Source organism: Carcharhinus amblyrhynchos, unplaced genomic scaffold, assembly GCF_965287045.1.
Source record: "Carcharhinus amblyrhynchos unplaced genomic scaffold, sCarAmb.v2.hapA scaffold_38, whole genome shotgun sequence".
In the NCBI taxonomy this organism is placed as follows: Eukaryota; Metazoa; Chordata; class Chondrichthyes; order Carcharhiniformes; family Carcharhinidae; genus Carcharhinus; species Carcharhinus amblyrhynchos.
The window spans coordinates 8,034,860-8,060,390 of record NW_027649779.1 but is presented as its reverse complement, the minus strand read 5'-3'; the positions used below and the strand labels follow the sequence as shown (position 1 = coordinate 8,060,390).

General features: G+C 45.8%; 2 protein-coding genes and 1 long non-coding RNA gene across 3 annotated transcripts in view; 1 reads left to right on the top strand and 2 right to left on the bottom strand.

Moving 5' to 3' along the window:
* The window catches only part of LOC145362451 (uncharacterized), a 59,530-nt gene that overhangs the window by 12,755 nt on the left and 21,244 nt on the right, over positions 1-25,531 (top strand). The window contains 2 exon segments of the mRNA XM_080218471.1: positions 866-931; positions 3,078-3,206. Of these exon segments, the coding sequence (XP_080074597.1) occupies positions 866-931; positions 3,078-3,206 (195 nt within the window).
* Positions 1-25,531, bottom strand: part of LOC145362484 (uncharacterized) — a 36,494-nt gene that overhangs the window by 2,050 nt on the left and 8,913 nt on the right. The window contains exons 3-4 of the mRNA XM_080218497.1: positions 22,667-23,237; positions 16,108-16,856 (exon numbers count right to left, since the gene is read on the bottom strand). Of these exons, the coding sequence (XP_080074623.1) occupies positions 16,108-16,856; positions 22,667-23,237 (1,320 nt within the window). The remainder of the gene's footprint in view (positions 1-16,107; positions 16,857-22,666; positions 23,238-25,531) is intronic.
* Positions 17,012-19,625, bottom strand: LOC145362545 (uncharacterized). Its single transcript, XR_013889996.1, has 3 exons — positions 19,223-19,625; positions 17,637-17,724; positions 17,012-17,188 (listed from the first exon to the last, which is right to left on the bottom strand). It is a non-coding gene; the product is annotated as an uncharacterized LOC145362545 (long non-coding RNA).

Genomic DNA, 25,531 nt, shown 5'->3' with positions numbered 1-25,531 from the left:
GACAGATCTATGCACATATGACTGGACTAAAAATGTGTGGAACGTAAGACTGAATTCACTTCCTTTTTCTTCAGTTGGTGCAAGTCCCCAATTTCCCCGAGAATGAGAAAAGAAATGGAAAGGGAGAAACATTGATTTTCCTCCCAGATGTTGCACAGAGGAGGAAGTTTCACTCTGAAGCTCATTGGCCAACTTCTGCATTACGACTCTCTCTCTCAAAGACATTGACATCCTTTGCTCCCTCAGCTTGACACATTTATTTGGCTAAAAGGATGGTCTCTTTTCTAATGTTCACAATTAAAGGGCTGGTTTCCCCAGGAGATGGCTGACATTTAAGACAATAATAAATTATTAGAGGACAGAGATATGCCAAGTGTTGTTATATTGTGGATCTGATATACTATTTATGGTTCTGTAAGAAAGTACATTTATTATTTCTCATCTTGTAATGAGGCTCTGTAGCTCTGTTATATATTTCCACTCATCGAGTCATTACAACACAGAAAGAATCCATTCAGTAACTCAAGACCATGTCGACTTCTGTCAAACAATCCAGTCAGTCTCATTCCCCTTCTATATTCCCACATCCCCTGCAAGTTTATTTCCTTCATGTGCCCATCTAATTTACACAGACATTGACCCAATCCAGGAATCGAACCAGGTCTCTGATGCAGTGAAACAACAGGACTAACTACTATGTTGCAAGGATAATTAGGGATGGACAATAAATGCTGGCCCAGCCAGTAACTCCCACATCCCCACGGACAAATAATAAACTCCTGGAGACTCCAGTCCAATCCGGGAGAGTTGGTAACTGGTCCAGACTCACAGCGCATGCGCCCTGTTGTACATTGTTCCTATAAAGATGGCGGCCGGTAACCCGGGCCTGGAGCCGCTCAGCTCCGACTCTATTCGGTGCCCGATTGAAACGGTACCGGGAACATATTACCTGGATTGAGGTATCCACAGGGTGTTTATGAAGCCTCCCAGCCCACTCCGCTGCTTCTCTCCCTCCCCGGTCACCCAGCGGCTCCATTACTGAACCTCACTCCATTGTTTCTCTCCGGCTCCAGTCACAGCCCGGAATGCGCATGCTCCGGTCAGAGTGCAGACACTGCGCATGTCCCAGTCAGAGCCAGGTAGCGCGCTTGCGCAACACTTGCAGTAATGTGGATAGGACACGTTCTCGCCCGCAGAGAATGTTGGGTAATCGCCTCGCCATTCAAACCCATGTTGTTCAACAGAAAATACGATATGCCAACTTTAAGGGCGTTCAAATGGTCAGTGGATAGGCACATGGATAACATGGGAATAGTTTAGGTTAGAGGGTCATTAGATTGCTTCCACTGGTCGGCGCAACATTGAGGGCCGAAGGGTCTGTACTGCGCTGTAATGTTCTATGTTCTATGATTATGATTGGTACCATTGGGCCAAGGTTCAGATGTGTTACATAAATTTATTTGGCAACTAAGCAGCATAGGCCTTCCAGCACACTTCTGTCCCGGCTGTGATGGAGTATAATGTTAGCAAGTGTGAGTTTATTCACTTTGGCAGAAATAATAGTAGGAGGGATTACTATTTAAAGGGCGAAAAGCTGCAGCATGCTACGGTGCAGAGGGACCTGGGGGTCCTTGTGCATGCGTCGCAAAAACCCAGTCTGCAGGTGTAGCAGGTGATCAAGAAGGCGAATGGTATGCTGGCCTTTATAGCGAGGGGGATAGAATATAAAAGCAGGGAGGTCTTGCTGTAACTGTACAGGGTACTGGTGAGGTCGCAGCTGGAGTACTGTGTGCAGGTTTGGTCGCCGCACTTGTGGAAGGATATATTGGCCTTGAAGGGAGTGCAGAGGAGGTTCACTAGGCTGATACCGGAGATGAGGGGGTTGGACTATGAAGAGAGACTAAATAGATTGTGTCTCTACTCGGTGGAGTTTGGAAGGATGAGGGAGGATCTTATAGAGACGTATAAGATAATGAAGGGGATGGATAGGGTAGAGGTAGAGAGATTCTTCCCGCTTAGAAAGGATAGCAGGACTAGAAGGCACAGCCTCAAAATAAGGTGGGGGGGGGTGCAGTTTAGAACGGAGTTGAGGAGGAAGTTCTTCACTCAAAGGGTGGTGAATCTCTGGAATTCTCTGCCCGTTGAAGTGGTGGAGGCTACCTCGCTGAATATATTTAAGTCACGGGTAGATAGGTTTTTGATAGACAGGGGAATTAAAGGTTATGGGGAGAAAGCGGGAAAGTGGAACTGATCCACCTCAGATCAGCCATGATCTTATTGAATGGCGGGGCAGGCTCGACAGACTAGATGGCCTATTCCTGCTCCTATTTCTTATGTTCTTATGTGTGACTGACAATCACCTGCATTTCGATGTGAACTCGCTGGGGTGAACAAGTGATTTGTGCCATCATAGACAGAACAGTTAAACTATCCCTTGCCAATAAGAAGGGTAGTTAAAATGCTTTGAGCTTTTAAAGTTAGAGTGATAATCACTGAGGAAATCCCTTTGCAAACGTTAAGTGTTTGAGTGGCCTTCCTCTGGTGAAGTTGTTCTGTTCTATCAGTAAATGGGATGACTGAGCGAGTCAGTTTTCACATTCGGCTGGGAAATAATTTTTTGATGGTGGGATTTAATCCAAAGGTTTACAGCTCAGATGGGAATCTCAAAAATTGGGCAAAAGATGCTGGCCTCGCCAGCAATGCTCACACCCCACTAATTATGATTATTATTATTATTTTAAAATAGTTCCTTTTGAAGGGCTCTCCCTCTCCCTGCCTCCTTCCTCAGAGCATCAAACTTAACGGAAAAGCATATAGCTACACAAAGGTGAGTGGCAGGTCAGATGATTGGCTGGAATATAAAGAACAGCAGAGAATGGCTAAAAGGTTAATTGGAAGAAAAACATTTGCGTATGAGAGGAAGTTAGCTGCTAATGTGAAAATAAACAACAAGCATTTCTATAGGTATTATTAGAGGAGGAATAAAGTGAGGATTGGCTCTCTAGAGAATGGGGAATAATAGTAGATAATAAATGGCTGTTGAAATAAACAAATCTTTGCTTCTGTCTTCACTATAGAAAATACAAAACCAGCCAGTGCTAGCTGTAAATCAGGAGGTGGAAGGGAGAGAGGAACTAGGAGAAATTACAATGATGTGGGAAGCTGTACTGAGCAAACTGATGGAGCTGCGGCTGCCAAGTCTCTGGGTCAGGATGGATTTCACCCGAGCATCTTAAGAAGGTGGTTAATGAGACAGTGACAGTAAATTTATTGGTGTTAATTTTCAAAGTTTCCGAGATTCTGGACAGGCTCCATCAGACTGGAAAGTAGCAATTATAAGCCTGCTAATTCAAGAACAGATGGTGGCATAAGACAGGAAATTTAGGCCAGTTAGATAGTCATCTTTTGTGGGGAAGATGCTAGAACCAATCATTAAAGAGGTTATAGCTGGCCACTTTGATAAACTGAAGGTAATCAAGAAGGGTTAGCATAGAACATAGAACATTACAGCGCAGTACAGGCCCTTCGGCCCTTGATGTTGCGCCGACCAGTGGAAGCAATCTAATGACCCTCTAACCTAAACTATTCCAATGTTATCCATATGCCTATCCACTGACCATTTGAGCGCCCTTAAAGTTGACGAGTCCACAACTGCTGCAGGCAGGGCATTCCACACCCTTACTACCCTCTGAGTAAAGAACCTACCTCTGACATCCGTCCTATAATTACCACCCCTCAATTTAAAGCTATGTCCCCTTGTGTTAGCCATCACCATCTGAGGAAAAAGGCTCTCACTGTCCACCCTATCTAACCCTCTGATCAGCTTGTATGCCTCAATTAGGTCACCTCTTAACCTTCTCTCTAACGAAAACAACCTCAAGTCCTTCAGCCTTTCCCCATAAGATCTTCCCACCATACCAGGCAACATCCTGGTAAACCTCCTCTGCACCCTTTCCAATGCCTCCACATCTTTCTTATAACGCGGCGACCAGAACTGTACGCAATACTCCAAGTGTGGCCGCACCAGAGTTTTGTACAGTTGCAACATGACCTCACGGCTCTGAAATTCAATACCTCTACCAATAAAAGCTAACACACCGTATTAGTGAGAGGCAACATGGTTTTGTGAAGGGGAGGTCGTGCCTCATTAACTTGATTGAGTTTTTTGAGGAAGTGACGAAGATGATTGATGAGGGTAGGGCAGTGGATGTTGTCTACATGGACTTCAGTAAGGCCTTTGACAAGGTCCCTCATGGCAGACAGGTGCAGAAGGTGACGTCGCATGGGATCAGAGGTGAGCTGGCAAGGTGGATACAAAACTGACCCGGTCAAAGAAGACAGAGGGTAGCAGTGGAAGGGTGTGTTTCTGAATGGAGGGCTGTGACAAGTGGTGTTCCTCAGGGATTGGTGCTGGGACCTTTGCTGTTTGTAATATATATAAATGATTTGGAGGAAAATGTAACTGGATTGATTAGTAAGCTTGCCAAAGGTTGGCAGATTTGCAGATAGCGATGAGGACCATCAGAGGATGTAGATCAGTTGGAGACTTGGGCAGAGAGATGGCAGCTGGAGTTTAATCCAGACAAATGTGAGGTAATGCAATTTCGAAGGTCTAACACAGATAGGAAATATACAGTAAATGGCAGAACCCTTAAGAGTATTGATAGGCAGAGGGATCTGGGTGTACAAGTACACAGGTCACTGAAAGTGGTCATGCAGGTGGAGAAGGTAGTCAAGAAGGCATACGGCATGCTTGCATTCATCGGCTGGGGCACTGAGTTTAAAAATTGGCAACTCATGTTGCAGCTTTATAGAGAGTTAGTGAGGCTGCACTTGGAATACAGTGTTCAATTCTGGTCGCCACACTACCAGAAGGATGTGGAGGCTTTGGAGATGGTACAGAAAAGATTTACCAGGATGTTGCCTGGTATAGAGGGCATTAGCTATGAGGAGAGGTTGGAGAAACTTGGTTTGTTCTCACTGGAGCGACAGAGGTTGAGGGGAGACCTGACAGAAGTCTACAAGATTATGAGGGGCATGGACAGAGTGGACAGTCAGAAGCTTTTTCCCAGGGTGGAAGAGTCAATTACTAGGGGCATAGGTTTAAAGTGTGAGGGGCAAGGTTTAAAGGAGATGTACAAAGCAAATTTTGTTTTACACAGAGGGTGTTGGGTGCAATACAGCACAGAAACAGGCCCTTCATCACTTCTGATCCAGGCGAACCAGCTGGTCCCAATTGCCTGCATTTGGCCCATATCCTTGTAATCCTTTCAACTGGAACCAGCTGGGAGAACAGCGTGGGCCAGAAATGGTGAAGGGCCTGTTTCTGTGCTGTATTGCTCTATGACTGTTCGCTAAAAGGGTACCTTCAAGCCAGTTTGCCTAACACTTTTTGCAGGGTAAATATGAGAAGCCAGTCTCTTTCTCAAAAGGCAGTGGAAGCAGAGTCTTTGAGCATTTTTAAAGCAGAGCTAATTAAATCCTCAGTGAGAGGGTGAGCGATTATAATGGTAAGCGGGAATGTGGAGTCGAGGTCACAACCAGATTGTAATCCTTTCCATCCATGTTTGGGCGGCACAGTGGGTTAGCACTGCTGCTTCACAGCTCCTGGGTCCGATTCCCGGCTCGGGTCACTGTCTGTGTGGAGTTTGCACGTTCTCCTCGTGTCTGCGTGGGTTTTCTCTGGGTGCTCTGGTTTCCTCCCAAAGATGTGCGGGTTAGGTTGATTGGCCATGCTAAGAAATTGCCCCTTAGTGTCCAGGGATGTGTAGGTTAGAGGGATTAGTGGGTATAATATGTAGGGATATGGGGGTAGGGCCTGGGTAGGATTGTGTTCGGGACAGACTCGATGGGCCGAAGGGCCTCTCTCTGCACTGTAGGGGTTCTATGATTTTTCAATATGATGAAATCTTTGCTGAATCAACACAGTTTTGGAAAATTAAAACCAATGCACCAACTATCACATTAGCCTCTCCTCAGGGTGAAGTCCATGTCGACCAGAGAATTTGTTATCCCACTTTCCAAACAATTTGCTCAATACCACTTTCCTGGCATCCGGAATTCTCCGATTTCTTTCACTTGGTGATTACAGATATTTCTGGGCAGTTACTTGTTTCCTCTGTAGAGAAGATGGGTTCAAAATACCTGCTCAATTCATCCACCGTAGCCCCACTTTCCACTAACAGTTCCCCAGATGCATTTTCTGTGGGACCAATGCTCACTTTGTTAGCTCTTTTCTGATTAAAATATTTATAGAAACCCTTATTTCCTGCCTTTATATTACTGGCTCACTTTCTCTTTTTACTCTAGTTTTTCCATCCTTATCAATCTTTTTATTTCTTGGTGATATTCTTTCCAATCTTCTCACCTGCCACTCAACTTTGCACAAATATATGCTTTTTTCTTTAAGTTTAATACAGACTTTAACTTTTTTAGTCAGCCACAAATGATGCACCTTTTCTGTGAATATTTTTCTCATTGAGATGTGTCTACTCTATGTATCCTGAAATATTGTTTTAGATGTCTGTTACCGAACATTCCTTGCTCTACCCAATTAAGTACATTGGACCTGGGTTCACTGTCCATGTGGAGTCTGCATGTTCTCCCTGTGTCTGCGTGGGTTTCCTCCGTCTGCTCCAGTTTCCTCCCACTGTCCGAATGACGTGTTGGTTAGGGTGCATTGGCCGTGCTAAATTCTCCCTCAGTGTACCCAAACAGGCCCCGGAGTGTGGCGACTAAGGGATTTTTCCAGTAACTTAAATGTAAGCCTACTTGTGACAATAATAAAAACACTTTAAGCTTTAATAATCACCCTTATTTCCCTCAAACCGAGTGTAAAATTCTCTTATTGAATTGGAGGATCGGCAGGCGGAAAACTCGAACCAAACAAAGTCATTCAGTTCATTAGGAGCTGAATATCATCGGTGTTTGAACGTGAAAGGAGAAATATTTGTCTGTTCTGCCTGTGGGCAAAGATTTTAAACATCAGTGTGACTGGAAAAGCATCAAGACAAAAATACTCCTGAGTGGGAGTGTTCCAGTGCACTGAGTGTGGAGAGAGCTTTAGCCAGTTACACAGCCTGAAAAACATCACAGCGTTCACAGCAGGGTGAAATTATTGTCGTGTGTGTGTGTGTGGGTGAGGCTTCAACCAATCATTCAACCTGGAGAAACACAAGGGCACCAGCACCATGGAGAAACCATGGAAATGTGTGGAGTGCAGGAAGAGATTTGGTTTCCTGTCACAATTGGAAGTTCATCATTGCAGTCACACTGGGGAGACACCATTCACCTGCCCGGTGTGTGGGAAGGGATTCATCCATTCATATAACCTTCTGACACACCAACAGGTTCACACTGGGGAGAGGCTGTTCACCTGCCCTGTGTGTGGGAAGGGATTCGCCCATTCATATAACCTACTGTGAGCAACAGGTAAAGATGCTGTTAACACGTATATCTGTACACCATAAAAAAATAGCCTAAAGTTAGGTAGACTGGATATAGTCAGGCACATTGCTAACCCACATTATGGGAACAACTGTGACTTTAGTCACAAACACAGGACATAAAATTCGCTGATGCTAACAGAGCAATAGTCAGGGACAATAAAGAGACTGCCTGTGGTGTAGGAATAACACCAGATGTGTGGTGTGCAGTGAAGCATACACCACATCCTGAAGGAATGTACGAGGTCCAGGTTGTAAAAACAAATGGTATGCAAGATGTGTTGTTTCTACAACTGAGCATAAAAGGGGGAAAAGGTCACTGAGATAGTCGGGACAGCAGTGATTAAGTTGGCAAAAGATTGATTACCGCCGATCTGAACTGGACATGTAACAGTGTTAGGTAAGACGGATGAGTTTACTAATGCACTCTTGTGATAACAGGAGACATGGTTAGATGGGGAGTAGAGGGGATGGAAACTTGGGGCACCTCGAGCCAATAGGGGAATGACAACACATAGATGGGACAGGGACCACCAATTAGGGGAGAACAACACATTGCAATGCTTGTAAAAAAAGTATAAAAATGTGCTGCAAATCGATGTAAGGTGTGCCTATTTTTTGGACACCCGGTCTTGCAAGAACGTTAAATAAAATATCTTGCTCCTTCGGAACTTGACTCGACTAAAATTGTTTGACTGTGAGCTGCGTTTCTCACACTACTGACACACCAGCGAGTTCACACTGGGGAGAGGCCGTTCACCTGCTCTGTGTGTGTGGAGCTCTGAAAGGTCGATCTGGGGGTGGATCATACAGCAGGAACAGAACTTCATTCCTGACGCAGTCCCTCATGCTGAGAGGGACACACAGCACTTGGGTCTTTTTCATCACTTTTCACTGTGTGGGTGCATCTTGAGGTGTGTAAGAAATGTGTCCCAGTCGCTCTTTTCCATGGTTCAGAGCTCCTAGACGTGGAACAGAAGCTCCTTCATAACTGTGTTTAGAGTCAGGAAGAATAACAGTGAATGCTGGTAATGTGCTGCTAAATTGGTGTAAAACTGGAACCTGTTCCTGACTGAGAGTGAAACGGCAGGTTTCAATTTCCACACTATTTTAAACCTGTTTGTGTCAGTGCCGGATCGTTGAAATAGAAATCAGCTCAAAGTAAAGTGTTTGAAGTCTGCATTATAGTCAGAGCTGGAGGATTTCGGAGGAGCTGTTAACTGCTGGGATAATTAGACAACAGTTTGATTCCCAGGTACAGAAAGAGCTGCGGTGTGTGTCCAGGATTTCCATGATTTATTGATCATGCTTCCCACATACTGTCCTCTTAAATAAACCTCACTCCTATCAGACTTTAACCATTGTATACAGAACAGAGGGAAGAGTGCAGCTGTGCCTGCCCCTTCAACTGGACGCTGAGCAACATCAGAGCCCCGACTGCCCCTTTAAGAATGAATATTGTGTTCAGCTGAAGATTCCTGTAATTTTCTGGGTGAGCTCCTCATTTTGATCATTCTCAGTGATCCTTGGGTGTGTGAACCTGTTCTCACTCACTTAATATCTCTCACTTAACATCGCTCTGCTGTCTCTCACACTCACTACACATCTCTCTCTCTGACATTCACACACCTCACTTACCTTCCACCCCTACACTCAATGAAACACACTTCTTTCTCTCACTCACTTAATCTCTCTCTCAGATACTGCCTAAGTCACTTAACCTCTGTCTATCTTTCTTTCAGACACTCAGTTTAACTTTTCTACGTTAGTGTCTAAACTGACTTAAGTTTTTCTTTCTCTCAATACCTCTCTCTCAAAAAGCATCGAAAACACTGAATCTCTCTTCTCTGTCTGAGACAACGTCTAACTTACAGAGACTGAATCCTCCTTTCCCTGTTTCTCTCTCCCACTTCCTCTGACAGGCCCTGACCTGCTTTAAATCTCAAATTTTCTGCTAACTGTTTTTGAGGAAAAGTCATTGTTTGATATAATTATCCCTCATCTCTCCCGGTTATGACCCTCAGTCCATCTCCCAAGTCAGTGACAATGTTAAAAACCCAAAATAATCTCCTTTATATATAGTTTAATATGGGGATGGGGGTGACTGTAATGCTGAGACCAGCAGCAATCTGTGTGGTTGTTCTTGATGCTGTCGCAGTGAGTTCACCCTCACAGGCAGGAAGACTGTTCACGGCGATAACATCAAACTGACGCCCACTGTTTCATTCTCAGGTATCACAACTTCCTCTTTCTCTGCTGCCGGTTCCAAACCGCACATCTCACTTCCGAGCAGAAAATAAATCCAGGGACCACAATCTGGTCAGAACATCTGTCAATGAGGCCTATATCTGTCCACAGAGTCGCACTGCGGTGACATTTACAAATGAGCCTATTATTTCTGTTCAGACTTTCATTTCCAGATATAACTGGCTGTGTTTGTGGATCAGTCAGGGTTTGCTCTGATACCCATAGCAAGGAACTGATAGGCTGCTTCTTATATTTTACATTATTCTGTGTTGCTTGTTTCCCGTTTCTCAGTTTTTATCTTTGACGACCTCATCTTTCTGCTTTTTAAAATCTCTCAATTTTTTTTCTGTCTCTTTGTCCCTCCTTTGCTCTGTATCTCTCTGTCTCTGTGTGCTCCCCTTTAATCGGGATGTTCAAAACCATGAAGGGTTTCTGACTGAAGGAAAATCAGGGAGAAAAGCAGAAAAACTCGGCAGGTCTGTGTTCAGAGAGAAACAGTTAACATTTCGAGTCCATATGATTCTCCAGGGCAGGAAAAACGTGGGTTTTTAGATCAGGGAATATGATGGGGAGATTTAGAACAAAGAACAACACAGCCCGGGAAACAGACCCTTCGGCCCAAGGAGCCCGCACCGCCATTTTAACATTGTGAGTCCCTCCTCCACCCATGACCCATGTCTACCCTTACGGCATTCCACATTGAGGGAAACTGATTTAGGGACAATCTGTTACACCAATCAGCCTAACAGCACATCTTTGGGGTGTGGGAGGAAACCGGAGCACCCGGAGAAAACACACGCAAGCACAGGGAGAATGCTCAAACTTCCACAGACACCGGCCCAAATCCATGTGTCTGCACAGCAAACAGTGATAGTCACTGAGCTGTCGTGTTGCCCAGCATCTGGTCCAGTTTAAGCGTACACTGACGACGTGAAGTACTAGGCTACTCTCGAAACAACCAAGAGCAGCCCTTGTACGACCCACCACGTGTATGCCCCTCGTTGGACAACAAGGCGGACTGAATCCCTTGTGGATTAAGAGAGAAAAAGATTAGTATTGTCCACATCCTTATACAAACATTCAAGGGAATCCCTGAGTGAAACAACTGCGCCAGAAAATATGTATAATAGAGATGTTTAAAATGACAAATGATTTATGATAGTGTCAATAAAGAGGAACTGTTTCCCAGGAGCAGGAGGATCTGTCAATGGAGAGAATCTATTTCCCAGAAACAGGAGTCTCTGTTAGCAGAGGACACAGAGATTTAACACAATTGACAGCCTAACTGGAGGGCATGATAAGGAGATCTTTTTTACGCAATGATTCAAAGAGATCTGGAATGTACAAACTGACAGGTGCTCGAAGCAGGTTTAATCGTAACTTCCAAAGGAAATGGGATAAATACTTGCAGAGGGTAAATTAGCAGTGACGGTGAATGGGATTAATTGGACAGTTCACTCGTCTTCGTGACATTCTGAGTATTTCTATCCTGAAGTTTTCACATTTGCTCTTTTCAGTCACAATGTGTCTCAAACAGAAGATTAAAGCATTACTTTCTGTGAGCTGTCAGATTTATTTCCTGACTGCAATCCAAGGACTGCAAATAGCCTTGAGAATGTTATCGGACAACAAATGTTATGAAATTGGGCACACAATATGGAAGCAGACTAAAGTTACACTCAGAGCCTCTCCACTAAAAATCACAAAGTAACAGACATCGATCAGTCAGCAAGAGCATGCTTTTAGAATGCAAATGAGGGCTAGCACACAAGGGAAGCTGGACAGGATGGCGACTACAGGAACTAAATCTCCACCCCATCAAAATCAGCACCTTTAAAACAGTCAAACAACCCATGGAGACGCCTAAAATTAGCATAGTTAAGGAAACATTCCTGGCCCCTCAAAACCTCTTTTGAGATCAATGACACACCAATGTTTCAAACCCCGGAGATTCTAGACTATTAAATAACCAATCAGACAAAACAATTAACACACACCTAAAACAATTTCCTCAACACTTGGAAACATCGAGACGGGATGGCTAAGGTCGAATACTGTAAATAAAGTATTAGCATTTGAATCGCAAAGTTCAGGTATAACTACAGCCTGCTGCGAGGGACGGGCAGAGAGCTTTCAGGACAGTCCGATTGTATGTCCTGACTGCGCTTCTCCATCGACGTAAAGAAAATAAAGCTGTGCCGTTATTGAACTTCACCCTGAGTCCGTAGTGGTCGTTTTGTTTCAGATTCTTTTCAATTCTTCTCTCAGAAACTCCTCAGATATCAGAAATCTCTGGAGTTCCCCGTGTCCATCATTGTTCTCCCTTTGAGGTTCACAGCTCTGAGCCAGGCAGAGTCAGTCACATTTAAGTGTCATGATGTTTCTAGTCCTATTTTATCACACACCTCCCAGTGACACTCATCATAAAAACAAAGAACAACACAGCCCGGGAAACAGGCCCTTCGACCCAACGAGCCCGCGCCGCCATTTTAACATTACCAGTCTCCCCCCTCCACCCATGACCCTTGTCTATGGCATTCCACATTGAGGGGAGACTAATTTAGGGACAATTTGTTACACCAATCAGCCTAAGAGCACATCTTTGGGGTGTGGGAGGAAACCGGAGCACCCGGAGAAAACCCACGCAAGCACGGGGAGAATGCGCAAATTCCCACAGACACCGGCCCAAATCCATGTGTCTGCACAGCAAACAGTGATAGTCACTGAGCTGTCGTGTTGCCCAGCATCTGGTCCAGTTTAAGCGTACACTAACGACATGAAGCACTAGGCTACTCTCGAAACAACCAAGAGCAGCCCTCGTACGACCCCTCGCGTGTATGCCCCTTGTTGGACAAGGCAGACCGAAGCACCTGTGGATTAAAAGAGAAAAACATCAGTATCATCCACATCCTTATACAAACATTCAAGGGAATCCCCGAGTGAAACAAGTGAGCCAGAAAATATGTTGGAAGGTCCTTAGGAATCCATTGATTCCCAGGGATGTCCCAAGGCTCCTGAACTTTATTTAAAACAGTCTCCTGTATCCCGCCATCTCCATCCCGCTCATGTGCCTATCTAAGTAACTTTTAAACACCAATCATAACACACAAATGTTATTGCTCCCTTACACCTTGTTCTCCTCTTACAATCAGATGTTGATTGGGCCTCTGGTTTGAAGTTTATTTGTTAGTGTCACAAGCAGGCTTACGTTAACACTGCAATGAGGTTACTGTGAAAATCCCTTAGTCGCCACCTGTTTGAGTACACTGAGGGAGAATTTAGCATTATCGATGCACTGAACCAGCACGTCTTTTGGTGTAGGGGAGGAAACCAGAGATGAAACCCATGCAGACACAGGGAGAACGTGCAGACTCTGCAGACAGTGAGCCGTGCTGGGTCTCTGTCGCTATGAAATAGCACTGCAAACCACTGTGCCACCTGATTCCCTTAGGGTTAGATTAGCTGCAGTTAAAATGATCTCAGAGAGATTAGAACTGACCTTTGTGATTATTATTATACCAAACACCAATCAGTCCCAGGATCTGCAGATGGAGTATAATGTTAGCGAGTGTGAGGTTATCCACTTTGGCAGAAATAATAGTAGGAGGGATTACTATTTAAAGGGTGAAAAGCTGCAGCATGCTACGGTGCAGAGGGACCTGGGGGTCCTTGTGCATGAGTCGCAAAAACCCAGTCTGCAGGTGCAGCAGGTGGTCAAGAAGGCGAATGGAATGTTGCCCTTCATAGCGAGGGGGATAGAATATAAAAGCAGGGAGGTCTTGCTGCAACTGTACAGGGTACCGGTGAGGCCGCAGCTGGAGTACTGTGTGCAGTTTTGGTCACCGCACTTGCGGAAGGATATTTTGGCCTTGGAGGGAGTGCAGAGGAGGTTCACGAGGCTGATACCGGAGATGAGGGGGTTGGACTATGAAGAGAGACTAAATAGACTGGGTCTGTACTTGTTGGAGTTTAGAAGGATGAGGGGGGATCTTATAGAGAGGTATAAGATAATGAAGGGGATGGATAGGATAGAGGTAGAGAGATTCTTCCCGCTTAGAAAGAACAGCAGGACTAGAGGGCACAGCCTCAAGATAAGGGGGGGGGCAGTTTAGATCAGAGTTGAGGAGGAACTTCTTCACTCAAAGAGTGGTGAATCTCTGGAATTCTCTGCCTGTTGAAGTGGTGGAGGCTACCTCACTGAATATATTTAAGTCACAGGTAGATAGGTTTCTGATAGACAAGGGAATTAAGGGTTATGGGGAGAAAGCAGGAAAGCGGAACTGATCCACTTCAGATCAGCCATGACCTTATTGAATGGCGGGGCAGGCTCGAAGGGCTAGATGGCCTACTCCTGCACCTATTTCTTATGTTCTACCAGTCCCAGAGGACAAACAGGATGACACAGAGAGAGTGCTGGTCTCTGTAGCTGCAGTCTCCTCTGAACGGTTAAGTGTTGTGATCCAGAGTGTGGGTGTTGGGCTGAAGCCAGTATGGATCACTTCAAAATCTCTTGGCTCTCGAGAGCCTACTTTAAACTTCACGCAGACAGTTGGATTACACGAGGGTCATCAGATCGAAGGTCTGTGCTGCAAACAGAGTTAACAGACCTGTCCTGTGTTTGTCAGCCAGTAACCTGCTGTGGAAGCTTTCTTCATGAGACAGAGAGTGAGCTACTTCTATAATAATCCAGACATTTCTTAAGGTTTTATAGGGCTATCGGATAATGATTTTTTTTTTACAGCCTAGTACTTGGATTGGAACGTGTGTGCACTCCCAAACTGAGGGGAATACTTTTTTGATTTGATTTATTGTCACATGTATTAGTATACAGTGAAAAATATTGTATCTTGTGCACTATACAGACAAGCATACTGTTCATAAAGAAGGAAAGGAGAGGGTGCAGAATGTAGTGTTACAGTCACAGCGAGGGTGCAGAGAAAGATCAACTTAATGTGAGGTAGGTCCATTCAAAAGTCTGACAGCAGCAGGGAAGAAGCTGTTCTTGAGTCGGTCGGTACGGGACCTCAGACTTTTGTATCTTTTTCCCGATGGAAGAAGGTGGAAGAGAGAATGTCCGGGGTGCGGGGGTCCTTAATTATACCGGCTGCTTTTCCCCGAGGCAGCGGGAAGTGTAGACAGAGTCAATGGATGGGAGGCTGGTTTGTGTGATGGATTGGGCTACATTCACCACCCTTTTGTAGTTCCTTATGGTCTTGGGCAGAGCAGGAGCCCAGACCGAGCTGTGATACAACCAGAAAGAATGCTTTCTATGGGGCATCTGTAAAAGTTGGTGAGAGTCGTAGCTGACATGCCAAATTTCCTCGGTCTTCTGAGAAAGTAGAGGCGTTGGTGGGGCTTTCTTAACTATAGTGTCGGCATGGGGGGGACCAGGACAGGTTGTTGGTGATCTGGACACCTAGAAACTCGAAGCTCTCGATCCTTTCTCATTGGTTCCCGTTGATGTAGACAGGGGCATGTTCTCCTTTACACTTCCTGAAGTCGATGAAAATCTCCTTTGTTTTGTTGACATTGAGGGAGAGATTATTGTTGCCGCCCCAGTTCACCAGATTCTCAATCTCATTCCTGTTCTCTGTCTCGTCATTGTTTGAGATCCGACCCAGTACGGTGGGGTCATCAGCAAACTTGAAAATCGGAGGGGTAACATCTGGGAGTTCTCGATTCTCCACCAGTTCTCATTCCCCTTTCTTTCTGGTGGATAATGGAGGTGTCACTGTGTGTAATGTGCAAGTCAGAAAGAATTCCCAGCAAGGATTAATCAACACTTTCTCATTGCAGATGTCAATCAGTGGGACCTCTCACACACTGAATTGTAGAGTTTGTCCCAAAGATCAATGTAGTAAAAGTTCAGAATCTTGTTGTAAACTAATTTCTGATGAGAGTTGCTGAGTTATGGGGAAAGATCAGAGGCAGCGGTCCTTAAAGGGAAGCCGCAGCCTTGAGAACACAATCAGCTCCAGATCCAGAATCTTAAACCTCAGCCCAGTTACTGGGATTATTAACATCAACAAAACAAAATCTGTACGAGATAAAACTAGAACCAGAGAGGGCACAACCTCAGGCTAAAGGGACGCTCCTTTAAAACAGAGGCAAGGAGGAATTTCTTCAACCAGAGAGTGGGGGAATATGTGGAACTCTTTGCCGCGGAAGGCTGTGGAGGGCCGGGTCATTCAGTGTCTTTAAGACAGAGATAGATAGGGTCTTGATGAATGAGGGAATCAGGGGTTATGGGGAAAAGGCAGGAGAATGGGGATGAGAAAAATATCAGCCATGATTGAATGGTGGAGCAGATGGGCCGAGTGGCCTCATTCTGCTCCTATATCTGATGAACAATCAGTATTGAACTGCACTAACATCAGAATCCAAACCCTACAGTTAATTGTGAATGTGTTGGTGCCTCAGCAGGCTGCCAGACTGAGTGAATCCCTTCCCGCACTGGGAGCAGGTGAATGGCCTCTCCCTCGTGTGGACTCGCTGGTGTCTCCTCAGGTGGGATGAACAAGTGAATTTGTTCCCACACTCAGAGCAGGTGAACGGTCTCTCCCCAGTGTGTGTTCGCTGGTGTGTCTGCAGGTGAGAGAACTGAGCAAATTTATTCCCACACTCGGAGCAGGTGAACGGTCTCTCCCCAGTGTGAACTCGCTGGTGTACACCAAGCTGGGCTGAAGACCTGAATCTCTTCCCACAGGAAGTGCAGCCGAACACCTTCTCCTCAGTGTGAACTCGCTGGTGACTTAGCAAATCAGAGGACCGAGTGAATCCTTTCCCACACACAGGGCAGGTGAACGGTCTCTCCCCAGTGTGAACTTGCTGGTGTTTCAGTAAATTGGATGACTGAATGAATCCCTTCCCACACTCAGAGCAGGTGAACTGTGTCTCCCCAGTGTGAACTCGCTGGTGTCTCCGCAGGTCAGATAACTGAGTGAATCCCTTCCCACACTCCGAGCAGGTGAACGGCCTCTCCCCAGTGTGAAACCGCTGGTGCATTCGCAATTGGGAGGACTGAGTGAATCCCTTCCCACACTCCGAGCAGGTGAACGGCCTCTCCCCAGTGTGACTGCGCTGATGAATTTCCAGCAGGGATGGAGAACTGAATCCTTTCCCACACTCCCCACATTTCCACGGTTTCTCCATGGTGTTAGTGTCCTCGTGTCCCTCCACGGTGGATGATCACACACAAGAACACGTGTACAATTTCTCCTCACTGTGAACGGTGTGATGTTTTCTCAGGCTGTGTAACTGGTTAAACTCTTTCCACACTCAGTTCACTGGAACACTCTCATTCAGGTGGGTCTCGGTGCTCCTCCAGTCACACTGATGTTTCAAACCTTTTCCCACAGGCAGAACAGACAAACATTTCTTCTTTCACATTCGAAGACTGATGATATTCAAATCCTGATTAATCGAGCGACTCTGTTGGCTCTTTACGTGATACTTGGTTTGAGTTTCTTGTCTGCAAATCCTCCCGTTCTAATTCTCTGCAAAAAGAGTTTACAAAGTCATCACCAGAAGAACAGGAAATTCTCGCTCCTATGGAACACTTTGATCCCCAAAGTTGCAAATTTCTGTCCCTCTCATGTCTTCAGTTTAAAATTCTCCTCCTCGCGTTCAAATCTCTCCGGGGCTTCATCCCTCCCTATCTCTGTATTATCCTCTAACCCTGCTGCCCGCTGAGATATCTGTGCTGCTCTAATTCTGGCACCTTGTACATTCACTATTTAATCCCTCCACCATTTGAGACAAAGCCTTCAGTCTCTCATCCCCAAACTCTGAAACCCTCCTCCTTCACCTCTCCATACTACATTTTTGTCCCTTAAGACACTGGAATATTGCTCAAAACCTTTTGTATCTTATACTCATCTGGACAGACACAAGCATGCCAAATTGTAAAAATTATCAGTTGGGCTTGTAAAGTGTTTTACTTACACTTGCGAGAAGCTACATGTAGTCAAACACAGGGAGCTGTCCTCTGCATGTAGAAGGGACATGTCCAAGCAATGGGCCTTTTCTGAAACTAAACAAAGGCAGGAGTGATAGTTCCCTGGTGCATTCTCCATGGCCACATCCTAACCAATCAGAACTGACTGTCAAACCAGTCAATACATGTTCCTCATCCAGCAGCAATTATTATTTGCTTTGAAATTTGGTATTTCTGCATCTGTCTGGATGAGTGCAAGATGAAAAGCTTCAAAAACACGTGTCTTTCAATTAGCAATACTTAAATTCCATACGACTGAGTGACCATAGGTTTCCAATTCTATTACTGCTGATCTGAAAGTCCCAATGAACACACATTTTATGAATGGCTCATTGCCACCAATAAAGATAGAAAACACTGGATAAACTCAGCAAGAATGACAGCAACTGTGGACAGAAACAAAGTTAATGTTCTGAGTCCATGTGACCCTTCTATAGAATATAAAAAAGATATAAATTTTGGACAGAATGGAAAGCTGGTGATCAGTCAGAGTTAAGGAGAGATTGACAATGATGTTGGGGCGTGAGAAAAAAGGGGGAGTTAATGGAATCATTAGGACTGAAGAATGTTGACTGCGGCAAAGGTTAGATACGGAATGTGTTAATGGAAGATCAGAGCTCAGAGCAAAACTGAACAAGGGACAGTAGCCATGTCGGGCAGGCGTTGTGTTGGGACAAGCCAAGGGAAAGTGGATAACAGAAAACAAAAAAAGAGAGCAAAGATGGAAGGGAAAGTTCACATTCTGAAGATGTTGAATGTAACGTTGAATCCAGAAGGTTGGAACTTGCCCAATTGGAAGATAAGGTGTTTTTCATTGAGTTTGCATTGTGTACAACTGGAGCATTGCAGCAGACCGAGGGTGGACATGAGAGCAAGACACTGAGCTGAAATGTGACCGGAAGGTTGTGGTCAGGTTTGGGGATGGAGTGAAAGATGTTTCCACAAAGCAGATATCCAGTGTACATTTAATGTCCCCAAGGTAAAGGAGACCACAAAGGGAGCACCGAGTTGGAGGAGATACAAATGAAATGCTGCATCACCTGAAAGGAGGATTTCTCCCTGGGGTAATCAGCAGGGAGAGGTTACACATTCTGTGATGGCATAGCGAGTGCGCATGCGCCTTGTGCACATTGCCCCTTATAAAGATGGCAGCCGCGCATGCGCTTTGGTGAACATCGCCTCTATAAAGATGGCGGCGGCGCATGCACTTTGGTGCACATTGCCCCTTATAAAGATGGCAGCACCGCATGCGCTTTGGTGAACATCGGCTATATAAAGATGGCAGCAGCGCAAGCGCTTTGGTGCACATTGCCCCTTATAAAGATGGCAGCAGCGCATGCGCTTTGGTGCACATTGCCCCTTATAAAGATGGCAGCAGCGCATGCGCCGTGATGCACATCGCCTCTATAAAGATGGCGGCCGGTATCTCGGCTCTCTCCTGGAGAAAGGTTGCATCGCCGAGCAAACGCGGCACCAAAAGCTTATTGAGAGTTTAGTGACCGCACTGTAAGCTTACGAAGCCTCTCTGACTTACCTGCTGGCTCTGTTTATCTTTACAGATTTAATTTTGTCTCTGGATCCGCGCTCGGCCTTTGGAAAACTCGCATTTTAAAACCTCTCGCGCGAGCTCCGGCCCTCCGTCTCTACCGACTGCGCATGTGCCAACATAATGATTGACACCGACTCCGGACCAATCGGAGGTGGTGTTGCCGGAGGTCAGCGGATGAGTGGCTGATGCATCAACCAATCAGACTGAATGGGGGCGGGGTCGGGCTGAGGGTGAAACGTGCGCAGTGGAGGTGCTGTATCTGAATGAAGGCGGTCAGATTCTCAATGCACCGCCAGGGGGACACAGTGAGACTCATCCAGACACTGGGATCTCAGCCCAGGGAGAGACTCATCCAAACACTGAACTGGGATCTCAGCTCAGAGAGAGACTCATCCAGACACTGGACTGGGATCTCAGCCCAGAGAGAGACTCATCCAGACACTGAACTGGGATCTCAGCCCAGAGAGAGACTCATCCAGACACTGAACTGGGATCTCAGCTCAGAGAGAGACTCATCCAGACACTGGACTGGGATCTCAGCCCAGAGAGAGACTCATCCAAACACTGAACTGGGATCTCAGCCCAAAGAGAGACTCATCCAAACACTGAACTGGGATCTCAGCTCAGAGAGAGACTCATCCAGACACTGAACTGGGATCTCAGCCCAGAGAGAGACTCATCCAAACACTGAACTGGAATCTCAGCGCAGAGAGAGACTCGTCCAAACACTGAACTGGGATCTCAGCCCAGAGAGAGACTCATCCAGACACTGAACTGGGATCTCAGCCCAGGGAGTGGAGAGGGAAAGTGGAGAATTCTCTCACTCACCTGACGAAGGAATAGTGTTCCGAAAACTTGCGGCCGTTACTATCAAATAAACCTGTTGGACTTTAACCTGGTGTTGTGAGACTTCTTACTGTGTTTACCCCAGTCCAATGTCGGCATCTCCACATCAGGGATCTTGTGTCGGACTAGCATCTGAACTGGGACATCAGCCCAGGGAGGGGGGAAAGTATAAGTATGGGTCTGTACTCGTTGGAGTTTAGAAGGATGAGGGGGGATCTCATAGAGACGTATAAGATAATGAAGGGGATGGATAGGGTAGAGGTAGAGAGATTCTTCCTGCTTAGAAAGGATAGCAGGACTAGAGGGCACAGCCTCAAGTTAAGGGGGGAGCAGTTTAGAACGGAGTTGAGGAGGAACTTCTTCACTCAAAGGGTGGTGAATCTCTGGAATTCTCTGCCCATTGAAGTGGTGGAGGCTGCCTCGCTAAATATATTTAAGTCACGGGCAGATAGGTTTCTGATAGGCAAGGGAATTAAGGGTTATGGGGAGAAAGCGGGAAAGTGGAACTGATTCACTTCAGATCAGCCATGATCTTATTGAATGGCGGGGCAGGCTCAAAGGGCTAGATGGCCTACTCCTGCTCCTATTTCTTATGTTCTGATGTTCTTACTCAGTCTCTCAACTCCGATAGGAAGTTTAACCAAAGTTCAATACAACACAGGATTGGTCAGAATTATTTCACATCTCCCAAATTTTAAATAACCACAACAAATTAAAACTCTCATTCTCACATGTATGAATTGTATCCGGATTAAAATTCCCACATGTTTAGTAACACACCCTGGAACCAGCTCAGTAAATACGGCTCCAGGCTCATAACTTTTGAAAAAAAAAGCTTTATTATTAATTATACTTTGCTTTGGAAATCTGTTTGATTTAAATCACAGGCAGAAATCCTCAAGGCTTGAAGAATTCAACCCACAAATATCATCCATACACGAGCAGAGAAACTTAGCATATGCTTTATTAGAATGACCAAAATTAATTCCTTAAGCATTCTTGTGGTTCTGTTTTTAAACTTCTAGAAATACTTTCAATTAAAGACACAAGGTTAAATCCCCAGAAAGACAAACCTTAACAAATGTAGCCCAAAACAATGATAAAACCCATCTACAAACATCCACATAAACAAACAAAACATACAGGGTTTCACAGCTCGTAAATATCAAACCATGAATCCTCATCATTCTCTCTCACGGCTATAGTTTCTTAAAGTGATAGAGCACTACAAGCTCACAATTCCTCAAATAAAATAAGATACAAGATGCTTAATTCTCCTTTATTATAACTCAAACTTTTTCTTGTTCCATCTAATGATAGGATTAGAATCTCTCAGAGGGTCCGCTTTTCAGTCCAGTGTTACTCGGAGTCACTTCACTGACTGTCAGGACACAAATCCCTCACAAATTTGTAAGAAAATAATTGATCTGATGCCTGAGAATGCTTCTTAACTTCTGAACTAACTACCTACCGCTGTTTCTGGATTGGTCAGACCCCCTTTTTACAGATTCAGGTTCTCAGCCACTAAACTGGAAGAAGTTTAATTCTAATTCATTCCCAGTAAATATTGTCACCAGGTCCTCCCTGGGGGCCCTGCTCAGCAGCTTTAATGGTCAGTAATTGCAGAAACTGAGCTGTCACAGGAATGTGGTCAAGACAGTCCAGTCCCATAATGCCTCACATTCAATCTGCACTCCTTCCATTATAACAGAATATGTGTCTGTATGTAGCTGCCTCGGCCATGGTCAACCCCAACACTGCCTTCCTGAACTGCTACAATGCCTGTAAATACACCCACAGTGCTGTTAGGGAGTGATTTCCAGCTACACGTTCCAGACTTTCACTAACTGTAGGTGGTTAACAGATTGATATATTCCATTCAACCACACCCAAGCTGAGTTATCCCAATTATTGTCCAGGACAATATATTCACAATATCTTTAAAACAGAAATTAAACATTCCCATTTGATTTCAGGTATTAACATATTCTGTTAGTTTGTTCTTTATTGTCGATGTCAGGCTGGGGTTGTTCCCCTTGGAGCAAAGGAGGTTGAGGGGAGATTTGAACGAGGTGGACAAGATTCTGACAGGTTTAGATAAGGTGGACAAAGAAAAGCTGTTCCCATTCGCTGATGGGACAGGGACGAGGGGGACAGAGATTTCAAGTTTTGGGTCAGAGATGTAGGGGGAGGAATGTGAGGAAGAATATTTCGATGCAGCGAATGGTAATGACTTGGAACTTGCTGCCTCCGAGGGTGGAGGAAATGGACACACTAAACAATTAAAGGAAATTGGATGGATATTTGAGGGGGGGGAGGGGCAGGGTTTCAAACAGAAATGCTCATTAAATATCCCTGAACGTCCTAACACCCTGTCACTCTGTGATCCTTGTGAAATTTAAAACAAAGTATTCGCAACAAGACTCAAAGAGAATCAGCCCACTGGAGGCTGAGACCGGCCAGTCCAGCAGAAAGAAACCCCCCCATTGGCCAGCTGTGAGAATGAACAAAATACAGTCCTGGATATAACTGAGAGCTGAAACAGTAACAGCAGAATCCAAACCCCTGGAATCACTCGTGAACTCGCTGGTGTCTCAGCAGCTGGGATGAAACTCTGAATCCCTTCCCACACTGAGAGCAGGTGAATGGTCTCTCCCCAGTGTGACGTCGCTGGTGTGTCTGCAGGTGGGATGACTGCGTGAATTCTTTCCCACACTGCGAGCAGGTGAAAGGCCTCTCCCCAGTGTGAACTCGCTGGTGTCTCTGCAGGTGGGATGACCGAGTGAATCCCTCCCCACACTGAGAGCAGGTGAAAGGCCTCTCCCCAGTGTGAACTCGCTGGTGTCTCTGCAGGTGGGCTGACCAAGTGAATCCCTCCCCACACTGCGAGCAGGTGAAAGGCCTCTCCCCAGTGTGAACTCGCTGGTGTCTCTGCAGGTGGGATAACCGAGTGAATCCCTTCCCACACTGAGAGCAGGCGAACGGCCTCTCCCCAGTGTGAACTCGCTGGTGTGTCTGCAGGCTGGATAACTGAATGAATCCCTCCCCACACTGAGAGCAAGTAAATGGTCTCTCCCCAGTGTGAACTCGCTGGTGTCTCTGGAGGCTGGATGACTGGTTGAATCCCTTCTTACACTGAGAGCAGATGAATGGCCTCTCCCCAGTGTGGCTGCGCCTATGTATTTCCAGCTTAGATGGGGCTCCGTATCTCTTCCCACAGTCCGCACATTTCCATGGTTTCTCCATGGTGCATGTGATCTTGCCTCAGTTGCAGCCTCGTTCACACACAGAACACAAGTACAGTTTCTCCCAGCTGTGATATCTATTCAGGCTTTGTAACTGGTTAAAGCTCTTTAGTCAGTGCACTGGAACACGGTTGTTGCCTTTTCCAGTCACACTGATGTTTGAAATCTTTTCAAATCAACAGACCGGACAGCCATTTCTCCTCCTGCATTCAAAGGCCAATTCAGGTCCCAAGGAATGTGACTCTGTCACGTCTCGATGTGACTTTTGAGAATTCTGCCCACGATTCCTCTCTCAATATCCTGTAAAACGAGTTGAAAAAAAGTCATCAGCGTCAGAACAGAAATTCAGGACAGAAAATTCTAGTTTCCACGGAACATTCTTTCCTCTCTCATTCCCCAAAAGCTGTAAATCTCCGTCCCACACGCACTCTCCCTCCATTCTCACTCTGATATTCACCCTCCCAATTCTCCTGGAGATACTGATTGAGGCCAATTGACAGGTCCACACTCACTGCCTCCACTCCAGCACACAGAAATCGTAAGCAATAGAAGCAACAAGTTGGGCCATTCAGCCCATCAGATTGCCACAACCATTGACTGAGGATTCGCCGATCGCCACATTTCCCACGCTATCCCCCAGATGCCTCGATGCGCCAGTGTCTTCGATATCTCAAAATCTTATCAATCCCCGGCTTGAAATTGCTTGATGACTGAGGGCTTTTGTGGTCCAAAACTTCACCACATCCCTGAGTGAGGAAATCCCTCTTTACCTTAATTTTCTCTCCACTTTCCTACCTGTTCCCCATAACTCTTGACTCAAATCAAAAATCAGTCTAACTCACCCTGGGATATATTCAATGAGCCTCAGCCTCCACTGATCCCTGTGGAAGAGAAATCCAAACGACTAATGACTCTGATAGGCAGGAGATTAATGCCTGGAAATATCTAAGGTAGTTCCAGGACAATATTAATCTGTCTTCATTCAGACAGAGGGAGGAACAGCAGCAATGCTGGGCCACAATACAGGAAGCTCCATTCAGCCAAATCTCAGACTCTGGCTGGAGGACCAGCGCCTCATCCGGTCCTCCAGGTGTTCCCATTGGTCAATGTCCCCGCACGCAGACAATGGGGGGCGGAACCCGAGCCCACGTGTGGTTTTGACCCGCCAGCTGGTGTCCAATGCGCAAAGTGTTCTGCTTCCGTAACCAGTGCCCGTGGCCGCCAATGGGAGGCGGTGTGCTGGGCACGCCCCTCCGAGTCATTGTGACGGCACAATGGAGCCCGGCCTGAATCAGCCAATCAGTCTGCTCTAGCGGTGACGTCTCCGGAGCCCCGCCCCCGCCCATTCATTCATTCCCCTCCAGTCAGTACATTCCGCACATTGTTACTCCATTCATTCATACAGAGATCTGCCTGGCAGCCTGAATGGAGACTGTCAGCTCTGTGTGTGTGTGTCCAGGACAGAGATCTGTCTGGCAGCCTGCGTGGGGACTGTCAGCTCTGTGTGTGTGTCCCAGGACAGGGATCTGTCTGGCAGCCGGCATGGGGTCTGTCAGCTGTCTGTGTGTGTGTGTGTCCAGATGTGGGTATGCCGGCGTTGGACTGGCGTAAATATTAATAAATAGGTTGGACTAAAACCTGGTGTTGTCAGACTTTTCACTGTGTGTGTCCAGGACAGGGATCTGTCAATAAGCACCTTCAGGGGAATTGGGAGAGAGAATATTAGATGCAGCATGGAGGGAGAGTGTGTAAGACAGGGATTCACAGCTTTTGGGGAGTGAGAATTGCTACATCTGACCAACCATCCCTGAACCTTCACAATAAATCTCTCAGGACACTCTTATCTCTGACTTGCCTGTACTTGTAGCAGTCTCACAAGTATGTGTGCTGATATGAGAGGCTCTGCTCGGCAAGTTTAATGCCCCATGATTGTGTCTTTAATGACTAAATAGGAATGTGCTCAAGCCAGCTACATCCCATAATGCTTTATATATCAGTTAGTAACAATTCATTTGTTAACACAGTCCACAAGGATATATAAATACATTTAAAGGCAAAATACTGCGAAACAAAAACAGAAAATGCTGGAAAATCTCAGCAGGTCTAACAGCATCTGTGGAGAACTCTGACGCTCCAAACGTTGGCCTATTCTCTTTTCTAAATAAAGCTTTTTTAAAGTCATGATCTTATTGAATGGCGGGGC